Source organism: Mustela putorius, unplaced genomic scaffold (genome assembly GCF_011764305.1).
Source record: "Mustela putorius furo isolate JIRA1106 unplaced genomic scaffold, ASM1176430v1.1 tig00003836_pilon_pilon_pilon, whole genome shotgun sequence".
NCBI lineage: Eukaryota > Metazoa > Chordata > Mammalia > Carnivora > Mustelidae > Mustela > Mustela putorius.
In genome coordinates, this window is record NW_025421989.1 from 25,693,768 (window position 1) to 25,709,317 (window position 15,550).

The following is a 15,550-nucleotide window of genomic DNA, read 5'->3' on the forward strand; positions in this document are numbered from 1 at the left end:
TAAAACTGTACTGGATCCTGAATTCTTGTGTCCTTAAATATCTGGCTGTGATTCTCCAACTAAGGTTTCTAGTTTTCCTTCCTTCTTTTGACTTGGAATCACTGAGAACTAAAATTGCTGTTTTGGTAATACCTGAGTGGCTCAGTAGCTTAAGCGACTGCCTTTGGCTTTGGGTCCTGGGATCCAGACCTGCATTGGGATCCCGCTCAGCAGGAAGTCTGCTTCTCCCTCTGCCCCTCCCCCTTTTGCTTTCTCTGTCTAATAAATATTTAAAACCTTAAAAAAAAAATTGCCGTTCCTGAAGCCCTGCAAACTGGAGCTAGACAACTTGAGATAAACTTCAGAGAAACTGTCACAACAGCCCATGTTTAGATGGTCTTCATGCCTTTTGCTGTATGGGCCATTCAGAAAGATCACCAGAGATACTCAGACTGCAAGCTAGGAAAATTTATCATTGTGCCACCGCCCGCTCTCTCTCCCTCTGAAGATGGTATGAACTTGACATCTAGAAATCCCACTGGCAGCACTCAGGACCACAATGGTTTTATAATTTGCTCCAACCAGTAACATTTTTTCCTTTGTTTTTCTTTTGTTTCCATAAAGAGGCTTTTAAAAAAATTACCTGATTGCTTGCACAGTATGGGCCTAACTTTGGGAACCCCCTTTCAAGACCACCTCCCTAAATGAGACACAACTATTTAACTTAATATACCTATTTTCAAAAGACTAGTTCCTGAGATACAGAGCAGACCTCTTAAGGTCCAGAACAGAATATTTAAACTCCAGTTAATGGGGAATAATATTGATCTCTGATATTTTTCCAGAAAAAAAAATCTTGATCAAAATGCTCCATTTTCCTTTCCACCTCATGAACTCTTGAAGTAGGCCAGGAGCAGCAACTGTTTTACATACAGTTAGTTGGTCATAAAGTTTAAACACAGGAACTGGCATTCAGATCCTAGGAACCCAGTCAAGTGAATTAATACATACCAGAGACAGTTTTGTTTGATGGCACCAATAAAACAATACGATAGTAATCAGAAGTGCCTCCACTGGTTAGCACCAAAGTAGCAGGTTTTTTTCACTTCCTTATCTAAATCATACAATCACCCCTTCCTTCTTGCTCATAAAAACCCCTTGCTCCTTTCATGACCAAGACCCTTTTTTGATTTCTCCAGAATCTGTGCACCTGAACCGCCATTCTGAGCCCCCAAATAAAGGCCTTTGTTGTTTTCAATTTTGCCTCCTTTACTCTGCTGATAAAATGATATGCAATAGAATAAGACAATGCAGAATGCGTAACATGGAAAGATAAATTGTTTTAGAAACATTTCTCAATAACGTAAATATGCATACAATATATTTATGTATAAATACATGTATTAAATATAAAATGTATGCGGACATGCGCGCGGACACACACACACACACACACACACACACACACCTGGAGTTGTCAACTATTTCTCACAGCGGGTTTTGGTTCAAAGTTTGAAAAGCCCCTGAAACAGAAGACTCAAAAGGATCCTGGCAAGGTAAATTCAAGGTCAAATGAGAGAGCCCCTTTCCTCGCCCTTTGCAATGTAGAGCAGTTAATGCAGGGAGAGGAAATTGCGTGGGAGGGAGGGGACACCGGAGCGAGGTCAAGTGAGGAGCAAGGGCGCATCAGGACAGGGAGGTACTGGATTCCCGACTGTCAGCTCAAGTAACCAGGAGGTTGATGCTACAGGCCTCCCTTAAATGCTAAACTGAAAGAACTTCCGCGTTCCTTGTCCCTGAAAAGCGTACAAAGAATGGGGATTCGCTGTGCTCCGGGAGGCCACACTACATGGGGCCAGTTCCCGCACAGGGAATTATTATCCAGGGCAAGGAGAGGGGAGGTGGGCGGGGCGTGGGAAGAGCGGGAAGGCCTGACCAGTTCAGTCGAGAAGAACGACTCACGTCGTGCTCTGCACAGCCCACCAGAGGGACCAGCAGTTCTGCACTCTGGGACCCATTCGCGGAAGGAAGCCCCAGGAGGCGGGTTGGGAGTTGTGCCCTTTTCCAAGAGCCAGCGGCGCTCCCAGCCAAAGGGCAGCACCCGCCTCCGCCCCCGGCCCTGCAACAGAATGGCTGGGCCGCTGGGTCGCAGGAACCCACGTGACCTGCTGCGCGGGCCACCGCCTCCGCCGCGCCCAGGCCCCGCCCCCGTGACGTCTCACCGCCGTCTGATTGTCGGAGCGTTCCGACTCTTTCCGCGTTCGCTAATTGGCTCGCCCGGCAGGCAGCGCTCCCCCCGCCCTGCCACGCCCCCGGAGTCGTGGAGAACGCGTTTGGGGGCGGGGTCTGGGTCGGAGGGGCGGGGTGATAGGGTTCCGCGCGGGTAAAGGGGCTGCCTGGAGCACTGTCCGAGCGTTCTGTCGTGCACGCCGCCTCGCTTTCCCGGCTCGCCGTCTGCCCCTCCCCCGCCCGCCGCCGTCGCCGGGGAAACGGGCCGCGATAGCCCGCTGACCCGAAGCTGGTTTCATGGCAGCCGCGAAGAAAGCAGTTTTGGGGCCACTGGTGGGGGCAGTGGACCAGGGCACCAGCTCAACGCGCTTTTTGGTGAGCCTAGGGTGACATTTGAGGAGGCGCTGAGCCGAGGCGGGAGCCCCAGGGACCTCGGGGCTGGTATTCTAGTCCCCATCCCGCGCCTTCCCCGACCCCGGGCCCGGTCGCTAGGCACAGGGTGGAGGCCAAGGCCCCCAGACCGGGACCTGCCACGCTGGAGCTACCCTGCGTGGGCCTGGGGGACCTCGGCCTCTCGCAACCCCCGCGGTCGAGTTGAGCAGCTCTGGCCTTGGTGGTGGAGCCGGGTCACCTACTAATAGGGGACTCCACCCCCAAAGGGAGCTATGACTCGCCGAGCATCCGTGCAGAGCGGCCCGCCTGCAGCCAGGGACAGGTGGCCACATTGACCGCTAGTGCGGGCTTCCCCAGGAGCATTTGGCCTGCGGGGCGCAGGACGTCCTTGGATGGGGCGAAAGCTGTGTCACGGCTTTGGTAGACTAACACGGCGTCCTTTGGAGCAGTAGAACGAATATAGTATTGGCGTGGGGATGCGTTGTCATCCTCTCCCACAGAAATTGCAGAAGGTGGAATGACGACGTGGGGGGGTGGTGGGGGGCGCAGAACACCTTAGGAAAAAGTCACACTACACTACTTTTACCGGCATCTTTACTTAATTTTGGAGACTGGAAAATTTCAATTTTTGATACTTTGCCAGTTACAGATGGTTTACTCCGTGCTTCACAGCGTAAAATGACGGGAGAATTCTGTTTCCCTTCTTATTTACCATGTATGACAGCAGTTTTATCACACTGAGTGCTAGTTAAGGGACTCTGCTTATTAATATGTTTTGTGCAATTAGGAAACTTGTTCTTAAAGTGATGTAAGACTGAGTTTAGTAAGATAAAAGTAATTGAAATAAGTGGTGGTTAAGAACTCAAGCTTTCAATGGACATTGGACTCATTTGACAGGTTGATGTAAATATTGAATGATTATTTAGCTCTGTCTTTACTTCAAATCATTTTTATGCGTTATGTTGTATGTGTGTATACTGTGTATATATGTAGACATTATATATGAAGTTTATATGTTTCTTCCCAGTTCTGTTGAGCTGACCACTTGACTAAAACCTGCATTTGTGCCTTCATTTTGATACTTGTCTCTCTTGTCTAAAGTGAAAAGCTTTCAGTACTATTTTAGTTTGAGTCTCCCTTAATGACTTACCCTGGTTTGAGTTACCAAGATGTAGTTCTACTGTCTCTTATATTGCTTATCTTTTGATCACCCAGGGCAGGTTTCACTTTGTCTTATTTTCATATCTTATTTTCACTTTATCTTATTTTCATATAAATGTAAAGTAATCCTGAATCATAAGTAAAATAATCTGTGTAACTGGATTTGATTAATATATAAAATACACAATCATCATTACCATCTCCCCAATTTTAGAAAGATCATTAAGACATGTGTGTTGGGGTGCCTGGGTGGCTCAGTTGGTTAGGAGTCTGCCTTTGGCTCAGGTCATGATCCCAGAGTCCTGGGATTAAGCCCCACAGGGAGCCTGCTTCTCCCTCTCCCATTGCTTGTGTTCCTTCTCTTCCTGTGTCTCTCTCTGTCAAATAAAATCTTTTAAAAAAAGACATGTTTGTTAACTGTGGGTTAATTTTTGAAATTATATTTAAGAATTACCCACACAATGCCTGCAGGGGCCATCCAGGTAGAAGAGAGCAGACTCAGGCCAAAGGGGATAGCCTACAGCTGCCAACCAGGAACACCAGGCAATGTTGCCAGAGCTTCAGATTTTTTAAGAAAAGCTGATAGTCTAGAATTCTCAGTGAAATCTTTCTCTTAAATGTTGGCAACTAGTTCATAAAGCCCAGTCGGGGCCAGACTCAACATGGTGATTATTCTCAAGTTTATACAGCTTTTTCCCTCTGTGAATATGGGTAAAGAATTTCATAACTTTGTAGGCTTCCTTTTTAGCAGCCAGCCTTACTGTGCTTGTCTTCCTTTTGACTCTTTTGACTCTTCACTGTTGACATCGATGTAGCTCAGCAGTCTTACCTATTGTAGGTCATTCCTCAGATTCTGCTGCCCAAGAGGCATTTTTCTGCATTGGTGGGGAAAGAATTCATCAACTGCAAGTTATCACAATAATTTGTTCAGTGTGTGATATGAACAACCTAAGCCCCCGGAAGCTGGGTTCTTTCTACGGGGCTCTGTATGGCATGATCTCATTGAGTAAGCTAAGGTGCAAATTCAGATTCCCATCCTGCTTCTAGAATGATACATAAAAGTTGATCAGTTAAGTTTTCTGCTTGTTGAGAAACAAATAATGAAGGCATGCCTCACAGGTACATAAAAGATTTAGATATCATGTGTGAAGTCGAACAGAACTTAGGAACGGTTTAGTGAAGTGTTTTCTTCTTTGAAGATTTTATTTATTTATTTGACAGAGATCACAAGTAGGCAGAGAGGCAGGCAGAGAGAGAGGAGGAAGCAGGCTCCCTGCTGAGCAGAGAGCCCGATGCGGGACTCGATCCCAGGACGCTGAGATCATGACCTGAGCCGAAGGCAGCGGCTTAACCCACTGAGCCACCCAGGCGCCCTTTTTTTTTTTTTTTTTAAGATTTTATTTATTTATTTGACAGAGATCACAAGTAGGCAGAGAGGCAGGCAGAGAGAGAGGAGGAAGCAGGCTCCCTGCTGAGCAGAGAGCCCGATCTTCTTTGGTTATAAGGAAAGTGGTTGCTAAACCACTCCCTGCAAAATACAGATAATAGATTTGCTGAATAAGTGCTTCCATCCTAAGGTGATTCCCAGGAGTTGTTCCAGTCGTTTTGTTCCTTGTTGTAATTATGACTCAGAACTCATTGCTTAGCTTCTCAGGAAAGAATACAGTGGATGTGAACTGTCATAAGGAACCTTACAAAGTTAAAGGTGTTTGAACAACTTCCTGACCATTATTCATCAGATTTGCATACCTCATTCCACTTTTATAAGACCCAGAACCTCTGCAAGCTTTCTTCTTCCTTTTTCTGTAATAGGAATGTTAGCTTTCTCCAATGATGGACACAAGATTTCTTTATTAATGCTCTTTCATCCGAGCAAATTGCCTCCTCCTCTGTTCCTCATATCTGCTGCCTGAAATTCCAGTCTGCTTCCAAATGGTGCCTTAACTGCCATCTCCTAGCAGGTCTTCCTCAAACCTTTGGAATTTCTATCCCTTCCTATACTACTTTTCTTAAACCTCTCTTCCTAGCTCTTATCACCTGCTCTGTATTAAAATCATATACCTGCTCTGCTTCGGAGCAGGGACCTCTTTTGAAGTCTTGTTGGTCTCTGTGTTCCTTAAAACACCTTGGTCAACACCGCAAGTGAACGTGTGTTTTGTCTACAGGGAGCACTTGCTACATATTTATTGAAGAGATGTTTATTTCTCTTTAATAGGTAAACTGAAATTTGATTCCAGTTTTGTTGTCTTTTTTTTTTTTTTACCTTGTCAAAAAAATCTTAAAACTTCTTGACTTGGGTATGTTTATTTAATTTCTTCTATTTTAATAGTAGACCTGCCTTTTTAGAACATGCTCACTTTTAGTTGTCAGAGTCCCCCCTGCGACCCTATGCATAGACTTTGTGCTAAAGGAAGAATTTCATACTTGTCTGATAGGAAAGTGAACTGAGGTTGGCACATTACAGAATAGGAACTTCTTGGAAAGAGAATCAGTGTAACAGGTTTTAAGGAGGGGCCATTTCTTTAGAAGACTATAAAGTTTCAGCTGAAACAGTCAACTTCCTTCTTTAATTTGGTAACTTTGTTTTTCCCCCCCATTAAGTTGGATGTTACAAAAAGCAAAGACTTGGAATGTGTTGTGACTTGAAATGGTGTTAGATGCAGCAATTGAGGATTTTTCCAGCATTATCTCATTTAATCCTCCTAACAACCATGGTGTAGGTAGTATTATTAGGCTCCTTTCCTGTGCCCAAGGTCACAGAGTAACCTGTGGAACTAGGTAGGATTCAAGGCCAGCTCTGTCGCACTCAGAAGCCTGTCCTCCTAATTCCTGCCTTAGGCTTCCCGGCTGCCTGGAGCGCTGTGAAGGGGACATGAGAGCCTGGGGAAGCCCACTTACCCAGCTTTCAGGTGTCCATTCAGAGTACAATCCCAGATGAGTCTTCACCAAGAAAAATATATGTACACATTTGTTTCGCAGTATGTAAAAACAAGACAAAACAAAACAAAAAACAAAGTTGCCTTTGAATAAGTCTTTCTGGTTTTGATCATCCAGTGACTCAGATTCAGTGGGTTCTGGGCAGGGCTCAGGTGTAGTCACCCTGCATAAGGGTTGCACAACCATTTTGTTCCAGTAGCCCGCATGTCCGAAACATGGCTAGATCTATAGTTCGTGCTTGTTTTGGCATGAACCATTGCCTTGGCCCCGGTTGTTCCATCAGACTTTGAGATCTCCTAAGGCTTAGGGACCTATTTCCACATTCCTTCTTTCATTCGACATATTTAATAAGCACCCATAAGGGGCTGGGAACTCATGAAATTTGGTAAAAACTAATCTGCTCCTAGGTAGGATGAGGCCACTGTTGTGGTAAGTTCTGTTTCTTTTGTGTTTTCTTTTTTCCACCAGGTTGGCTTATTTTCTTGCCTATCACCTTACACAAATGGCAAGAACAGGGTCTCATCACAGAGCTGCCACCCTCTTGTTCTCTTATCTCCCATAAGCATTGCATGTTAAGAGCTTTCAATTTTGAGCTCTTTAAAGGGCAGGATAGTATCTGTTTTTTTTCCTCCCCAAAGCCCGACACAGCACTTCACATGTATGTATTGGGTGCTCCTTACATGATGACATCTGAGCCCTTCAGATGTGTTGACTAGATTTCTAGGATTGGAAGACTAGGAGGGATAAAATTTGTGGAGTCTTGGAAAAAGTCTAATTTGGCAGCTATGGCTATGTTAGATATAGTATATGATATTTAATATGGTTTCATTTTAAAGAAAAACATAATGTCATTTGCCGTCTTTTCCTTACTTCTGTGGCTTGTTGGAAGATGCCAGGATGCCTTTTGTGGTCAAGTTGGCAATGTGATAGGTTTGTAGCCAGTATTTTTATTTCAGGTCTTTCAAGTTTATGTAGTATCACAGAGTTCTAGAGGGGGGAGTTTACATTCCTGAAAAATGTTTTATCACATAGTGAAGCTGCGTGTGGTGTAAAAGTGTAGTCTAGTGGGGAAATCACGTGAGGAGGGAAATGAATGTGCATGTTTATGATGGCTTAGTTAGTCATAGGATGAGTGAGCAAGAATAAGTGAATTCATCTTAGGACCCCAAGGGACAGTTGCTTTGTAAGGACAGTGTGTTGTCTCTTCACCGCTGTCCTTCTAAGATGAGGAATGCCTGCATTGTTTCAGAAAGTCCTTCTTAGATAGTTTTTTATAAAAGTAATTGTCCATGTGTCTTTACTTTTTAAGTCTCTCTCTCTCCTGCAAAGCTAGAATTGAGTCATGATTTATGCTTAGTGTTGACTAGAGCTGGTAACTTCTAATTCTACCACTTGAAGGCAATTAGTATCAGTAGCCCTAATAATAATAATAAGCATTAGTAGTAGCCGCAGCAGTAGTGGTGACATTTTGGGTGTGTATGCTATGTGCCTGCACTGCTAAATTTCTACATTCACTTCTTTCTTCAAATTTTTTTTTAATTTTTGAGATTTTTATGTCTTGAGAGAGCGAGCATACACACAGACACACGCATGTGTGTGCACACAGGAATGGGGGAGGAGCAAGGGGGAGGGAGAAGGGGGTGGAAAAAATCTCAAGCAGACTCCCAAGAGAAGCAGGGAGCTCCATCCCAGGACCCTGAGATCATGACTTGAGCTGAAGACTCCAGTGCTTAACTCACTGAGCCACCCAGGCATCCCTTAGTATCATTCAGGACTTAAATGGTCAGTATTCCTTTTATTTTCTTTAAACCTCTCTTCAGTTTGTAATTGAGCTCCCCATAAAACAGAATCTGGAACTGGCAAGTGATTTGGGCTTAGAGATGCATACAGTGGCTTTGAGTCCTCACCTCCACCGGTCAGTGGGGCTGCCGGCTGGTTGGCAGTAGTAGCTGCAGTAATAGTAATGAAAATAGTCATGGCAGTACCAGCGGAGGTCTTGCCATTTGGATGCGGAGGATGTGCCTGCCCTGTGTGAGATAATTTCCATAAACTCTTCCATTTGATCCTTTGATGGATGGAAAAGTCAAGGTTCAGAAAAAGTTAAAGTCAAACCACTGACGTGGGCAGAATTGGTGATTGACCCTGTACCCCCAGCGGTGTGTACTTCCCGGGCCAGTGCTCTTTGCCTCTGTGTTACACCAAGCATGAAGTTCTCATCCGCCTCTCTGACCAACCCAAAATTCTGAGAACAGATCCACCTCTTTCTCTCTCTCTCTTTCTAAATTAATATATAACCGACATGTAACCTAGTATCAGTGTAATGTGTACAAGTGTTGTTTGATCCATTTATGTATCATAATACAATGACTATGATAGCATTAGTACCTCTGTTATGCCACAGAATTATCATTTCTTTTTTTGTGGTGGGGACAATTAAGATCTAGTCTCCTGGCATCTTTGAAGCTTTTAATGCAACACTGTTGGCTCTAATCACTGTGGTGTGTGATAGAGCTCCAGGACTTACCTATCTATTAGTTCCAGGTTTGTAACCAGGTTTGTAATTCTTCAAATTTACCACCTAAAATAGAAGCAACTGCCCACTGGGCATATCTCTGTCTATGCCCAAATAACACCCCAGACAACACATGATCCAAAATGAACTCTGCAATGTCGTTAACCCCTTTGTGTGCCACAATGACCCTTCCTACCCTATCCTGTGTCTTGTAAACATTGCCAAGGCTAACCTGTCCCATCATCCATGAGTTTCCCCATTTCCTTTACTCCTCCCCCTGCAAACCCTTGATGCATCTAATTGCTTGTATCGTAAATTAAATGACTCTCAGCAATGCCCTTCAGTTTCTTTCAATCCTCACTGCTGCTCCCCCTCTGACAGGAGCCCTCCGCTGTCTCACCTGGATCCCCACGGACACATGGTAGCTGCTTTCCCCCCCTAGGTCTAGCCTCCTATCCCTTCCTAGGCCTACACACACTCCCTTCCAGTCCACCTTAAGTCCTAGCCTTGAAGTCACTTATTTTAATAGCCCCTCTCTCTGACCCCTATGGGTCTGAGTGAGGTGTCCTTTCTCCTTTTATGTCCTAAAACTTGGTGTTTGCTGACACTTAATGGAGGACAAAAGGGTCGTAATTCATATTAGCATGATTTTGTACTGGAAAAGCACTGAATTGGCATTTAGAAAACTCAGAGTTTAGTCCTGTTGGTGATTATTATCCAATCTTCTGGAGCTTACTTTGTAAGTACATATTAGGGCCATGGGGTTCAGTTTGTGTCATACATTTGTTTTTTACCTTAGAACTTCATTGTTAAGCTTTTTTCTTTTTCTTTTTTTTTTAAGATTTTATTTATTTATTTGACAGACAGAGATCACAAGTAGGCAGAGAGGCAGGCAGAGAGAGAGGGGAAAGCAGGCTCCCCACTGAGCAGAGATCCTAATGCGGGGCTCGATCCCAGGACCCTGGGATCATGACCTGAGCTGAAGGCAGAGGCTTTAACCCACTGAGCCACCCAGGTGCCCCTCTTTTTCTTTTTTTTTTTTTTAAGGTTTTTATTTATTTATTTGACAGAGATCACAAGTAGGCAGAGAGCCAGGTGGAGGCGTTGGGTGGGGGTGGTGAGGGAAGCAGGCTCCCTGCTGAGCAGAGAGCCTGATATGGGGCTCAATTTCAGGACCCTGGGATCATGACCCGAATTGAAGGCAGAGGCCTTAACCCACTGAGCCACCCAGGCGCCCCGTTAAGTTTTTTTCTGAGAGGGCCTAAATCTGGAAGCTAATGTCGATAAAATGTGAAATCCGAGGTATGGCATGGCCCAGAGGCTCAGCTGGAGCTCCCTGTCCCTTCTTTTGAGCCTCTGAAGGGTCCTAGAGATGTAAGCGGCATATTTTGAAAATATGGACTCACAGGATCTCAGCGATGTCTTCCAGGAAGTACAGATTCCTTGTGCCTTCAAATGTACCTTTTAATTAATTTTCTTTTTTTTTTTTAAGATTTAATTTATTTATTTGTTAGAGAGAGAGAGTTCAAGAGAGAGAGCACACACAAGCAGGCAGAGTGTCTGGCAGAGGTAGCGAGAGAAGCGGGCTCCCTGCCGAGCAAGGAGCCCGATGTGGGGCTCGATCCCAGGACCCTGGGACCATGACCTGAGCCGAAGGCAGCAGCTCAAACAACTGAGCCACCCAGGCATCCCAATTTTCTTAAAGAAAGCCTACGACTCTGTGCTGTTGTGCATCTGAAGTTTTTTTTTTTTAAGATTTTATTTATTTATTTGGCAGAGACAGAGCACAAGTAGGCAGAGAGCTGGATGTGGAGCTTAATCCCAGGATGCTGAGATATGACCTGAGCTGAAGGCAGAGGCTTAACCCACTGAGCCACCCAGGAGCCCCTGCATCTGAAGTTTTAACTGACTTTTAAATTCGGTGAATTTCAAATCTGAAAAGGGAGAAAAAAGTGAGGAATATCTGCAATTTTGAGGTTTTTCTCCTTTGCCACCTAATGAGTTTTAAACAATGACTATGCTAGAACTTTTATAAAACAAGCTATATAGCCACTGCCATCTTTGGTTGACAGTAGCTTTTGGGATCTGCTGGAAAACATCAGACTAGCATTCTTGCTCCTGGGCGTTGTGTTCTCATAGAGTTCATAACCCTCCAGGCAGAAAGTATTGTGAAACATCATTAGCCTTCTTCGTACTTTTGTCTATCTGCAGACAAATGGACAGTCATTAAACATCTTCACGTGAACCTAGATGTATGAGAAAAATAGTACTGCAGAATTTCACCATCCTGTATAATAGCCACTAGCCACATATGGCTATTGCCCACTTCCGATGTGGTGAGTCCAAATTGAGACGGACCATAAGCATAAAATATATACTAGATTTCAAAGACTTGGCTTCTAAAAAAGGTAGCAGGTCTCATTAATAGTTTTTGCTGTTGATCACTTGTCAGAATGATAATTTTTTAGCTCTAGTGACCTAAATGAAACATTAGTTAATTTTACCTGCCTCTTTTTACTGTTTTTTTTTTTTAATGAAAAAACTTAAAATTACATAAGTGTTTGCATTGTATTTCTCTTGGACAATGCTGTAGTAAGCAAGTTGATGATTCTAAAAATAGGAAACCTAGAAAGTGTCCCACAAATATGGAAGTGTTCACAGGGTCAGCTCCTAAACCTCTACAGATGGTACCTCTATATTCTGCACAGTTTCAGAACTCTGAAAGAGTAAGGCGGTCCAGGCTCCATCCTGTTACATCCAGATGGTTTGTGATTACCAGCATCGCAGTCTAATAAGCCGGATGGAATGTCCCAAAATCCTTCCTTTTTCTCTGCCTATTCCAAAGGCCTACAAATCCATTCATGTGAGGGTCCTGAAGTTAGCCTAGTGAAAACTACTAGATGATCGAACAGGGATCCTACTCCATTCAGAGCCCCACAGGTGTGCTGTTGCGGTCTTTGTGAATCCAGCCAACCAGAAGGGACACCTTGTCTCCTAACCCAGAGTCCTTTGGGGATTTGTGAGTAGATCCTGGGAGTCATAGTAGTATGGATAAAAATAATACAACTGTGGTTCTCTATTAGAGATTTCCTACCACATAACCATTTCTTATTTGATTTGGTAATTTTCTTCCAATAAGTACTGGGTAGACCATATTTTTTCAGGCATTCAACAAATGTTTATTGTAAGCCCTATGCCAGGTACTACTCTAGGCCCTAGAGATAATTCCAAATAAAACAGAACAAATGGAGTGAACATCCTAGAGATACACCCTAATGCTAAGTTGAAATTAGAGGGATATTATTTGGGATTCTGTCAAGTGCCTTTTATTTATGACATGTCAAGTTAACCTTTGACTTGTAGAATATTTTATCTCTTCCAAGGACTTGAGAATTTACCTTCTTGCTTTCGTTGCATTTATGATGTCCTCCCAAAAGGAAGATAGTGCGCTGGGGAGGGAGGGCCGCAGCTGCTCACGGTGTGTCTTCTCTTACTTTCTCTTTCATAGACTGCATTGAGCAGGTAGTTTTCTCCCACAGGAAACCTAGGCATGGAAACGCTTTCTTAACTAATTGGATGTAACTTCTCCACTGTAATTACAGTGATTTCGGAAGTTGAGTTTAATTAAAATAGGAATCACGACTCTGAAAGCCTAAGGACTCTGGTACTCAAGTATAGGTTCAGGCACGTGAAAAAGAGTGTATAAGAGAAAAGGTGGCGGAGTTTTTTTCTTTTGAAGATTTTATTTATTCATGAGAGACAGGGGTTAGGCTGAGGCAGAGGGAGAAGCAGGCTCCCTGCTAAGCAGAGAGTCCGACTTGGGGCTCGATCCCAGGACCCCGGGATCATGACCTGAGCCAAAGGCAGAGAAGCTTAACCGAGTGAGCCACGTAGGCACCCTAAGTTTTTTTTTTTTTTTTCCCCCTGAGTATTGTTTTAGCAGTAGTAAAATTGAGGAGGATTGTACAGCACTTCTTTGGTAGGTTTCATCCATTGGTTTAAATGATTTGTACCAAGGGGCGCCTGGGTGGCTCAGTGGGTTAAGCCTCTGCCTTTGGCTCAGTTTGTGATCTCAGGGTCCTGGGATCGAGTCCCACATCGTGCTCTGCTCGGCGGGGAGCCTGCTTCCCCCTCTCTCTCTGCCTGCTGCTCTGCCTACTTGGGATCTCTGTCAAATAAATAAAATCTTAAAAAGAAATTTAAATGTTTTTACCAAAGGTCAAAAACTCATGACAGGTATGTCACACGGAGCACTTTGCCAGATAGGCCAGGAAACACTTTTGCCCTGTTGATAGGGCTCTGTTTTTACCTTTATGAGAGCTAGATGCATTGCTGTGCTTCCCTTTGAAGGAATCTGTGCAGTGCCCTTCTCTGCGTGGGCATCAATGACTCTCAGTCTCTGTATCCAAGATGGAAGCAGGATAGAACCTTACAACGTCATCATCAGCGTTTTATCGCCTCTCTCTTATTCTTGGTTTTCCTACTCTCTCTTGAGATCCATGCTCATTAATTGGTTGATGTATTCAGTTTCCTACATCTGGAGTGAATTTTGTTTTGTTTTAAGAGTAAGGAATTGTCCCTTTAGCTTCATGTCCAATCGATTTCTCTTTATCATGACTCTATCTGAAGAGAAGGTAGAACATCCTGTGTGGCCTTAAAACTGATGAGACTGAGGCACTGGGTGGCTCAGTGGGTTAAAGCTTCTGCCTTTGGCTCAGGTCATGATCCTGAGGTCCTGGGATTGAGCCCCGCATCAGGCTCTCTGCTAGGCAGGAAGCCTACTTCCTCCTGTCTCTCTGCCTACTTGTGATCAAATAAATAAACAAAATCTTAAAAAAAAACCTGAGCAGACTTTTTCTGTCAGTGACTGAGAACTTCTTGCTGAAAAGCTCTGAACACCTTTGCTCTCTACGTGCATTTTTACCCTAACATTGTAATATGTTTTTCAGGTTTTCAATTCAAAAACAGCTGAACTACTAAGTCATCATCAAGTGGAAATAAAACAAGAGTTTCCAAGAGAAGGGTATGTCTCCTGCTTTAATACATAAAGATACCTCATGTCTATTAATCCATCTCGCCTTCTAAACCTTCTGGCCTTGTAAAGCAAACTTGACCAAACCTCTCCTGGGAAGACTTGAGAGAGAGGTTTTAGTCAAGGAAAGAAGTAATACCTTGGTGGCCCAGCAATAATAGTGATTGATGACTTGGGAATTCAGTGACAGGAAAGGAAGGGATAATAAAGTAAAGGAGTATTAAATATCGGAAATCCCGCACTGACTTTGAAAGCATTTAGTTCTCCGTCCATCCTTGGCGAAGCACTGCTTTGCTGATTGCAGTGTAAGCATTCATATCTCTTACCATCTAATGGTGAAGTCATCCTTCTTGGGAATAATGTGCGTATGTAGTAGTTGTGATTAAATAGAATGTTAAGTGTATTATTTAGAATTTAGTGATGTTTATGATGTACCCACTTGGAAAAGCTGTGGCAGTTTCTTATGAAATCAGCCACATATCTGCAGATTCTGCTCTTAGGAATTTATCCAAGAGAAATGAAAGCAGAAAGCATATGGCTATAGAAAGGCATACATGAATGTTTATAGCAGCTTTATTCATAATACCCCAAGCTGGAAACAACCCAAATGTCTGTCATCTGTGGAATGAATAACAGTGAAATACCATGAGGCAAATTTTAAAACACGAACTGATGCATGCAACAGCATGGTTGATTTGTATTAATATCATGAAACATGAAAAAGGCTGAACGCAACGGAGTATGTACTACCTGCCTGTATCTGAGATACAAGAAGAGACTAAAGTAAGATGATAGAAACCCAGAAACTGGTTGTCTATGGAATATGTGATTGACTTGAAGGAGGCATGAAAGAACTTTCAGGAGTGACAGGAATAATTCTAGATCTTGACTGACCTGGGGTATTTGTTAGATGGATACATACATTTGTTAAAATTCAAGAAATTGTGAACTTTCTATCTATTTTACTTTAAAATTTAATGGATTTAAGAAAGTAAAAAAACTTGATGCCCTACCAAATTTTGGTATTTCCTTTCCATGAAAAATGTTCTCCTTCATTTTAGAAAATTACTTTAATAGTAAAAGCTATTGATACGGTACCAACATTAGAATGGCTATCCACAGGCCTAATTCCAGTGCAGTTTGAAGAGAGAGCATCTGGGTCTTAAAGAAACAGAAGTTAGAAATATGTGGAAGGAAGTTAGGTTTTTAGAAAAAGAATTTAGAGAATTCAAAGCTCAGGAAAGCATGGCAAGCTCAAGGAAGACCAAGAAAAAAGGCACTTGAAATTCCCTTGTACTTGCAGATTG

The 15,550-nt window shown here is 43.4% G+C and overlaps 1 protein-coding gene across 5 annotated transcripts in view; it reads left to right on the plus strand.

Annotated features, from left to right (window-relative positions):
• The first annotated feature begins 2,333 nt into the window (after positions 1–2,333).
• GK (glycerol kinase) overlaps positions 2,334–15,550 on the plus strand; it is a 75,723-nt gene continuing 62,506 nt past the window's right edge. For 2 of the 5 annotated variants that reach the window (XM_013061115.2, XM_004761855.3), the window contains exons 1-2: positions 2,336–2,583; positions 14,161–14,234. In XM_013061115.2, the coding sequence (XP_012916569.1) occupies positions 2,506–2,583; positions 14,161–14,234 (152 nt within the window). In that variant the 5' untranslated portion in view covers positions 2,336–2,505. Of the gene's footprint in view, positions 2,584–14,160; positions 14,235–15,550 lie in introns of all 5 variants that reach the window. The other 3 variants (XM_013061114.2, XM_013061117.2, XM_013061118.2) reach the window with 3 other exon arrangements.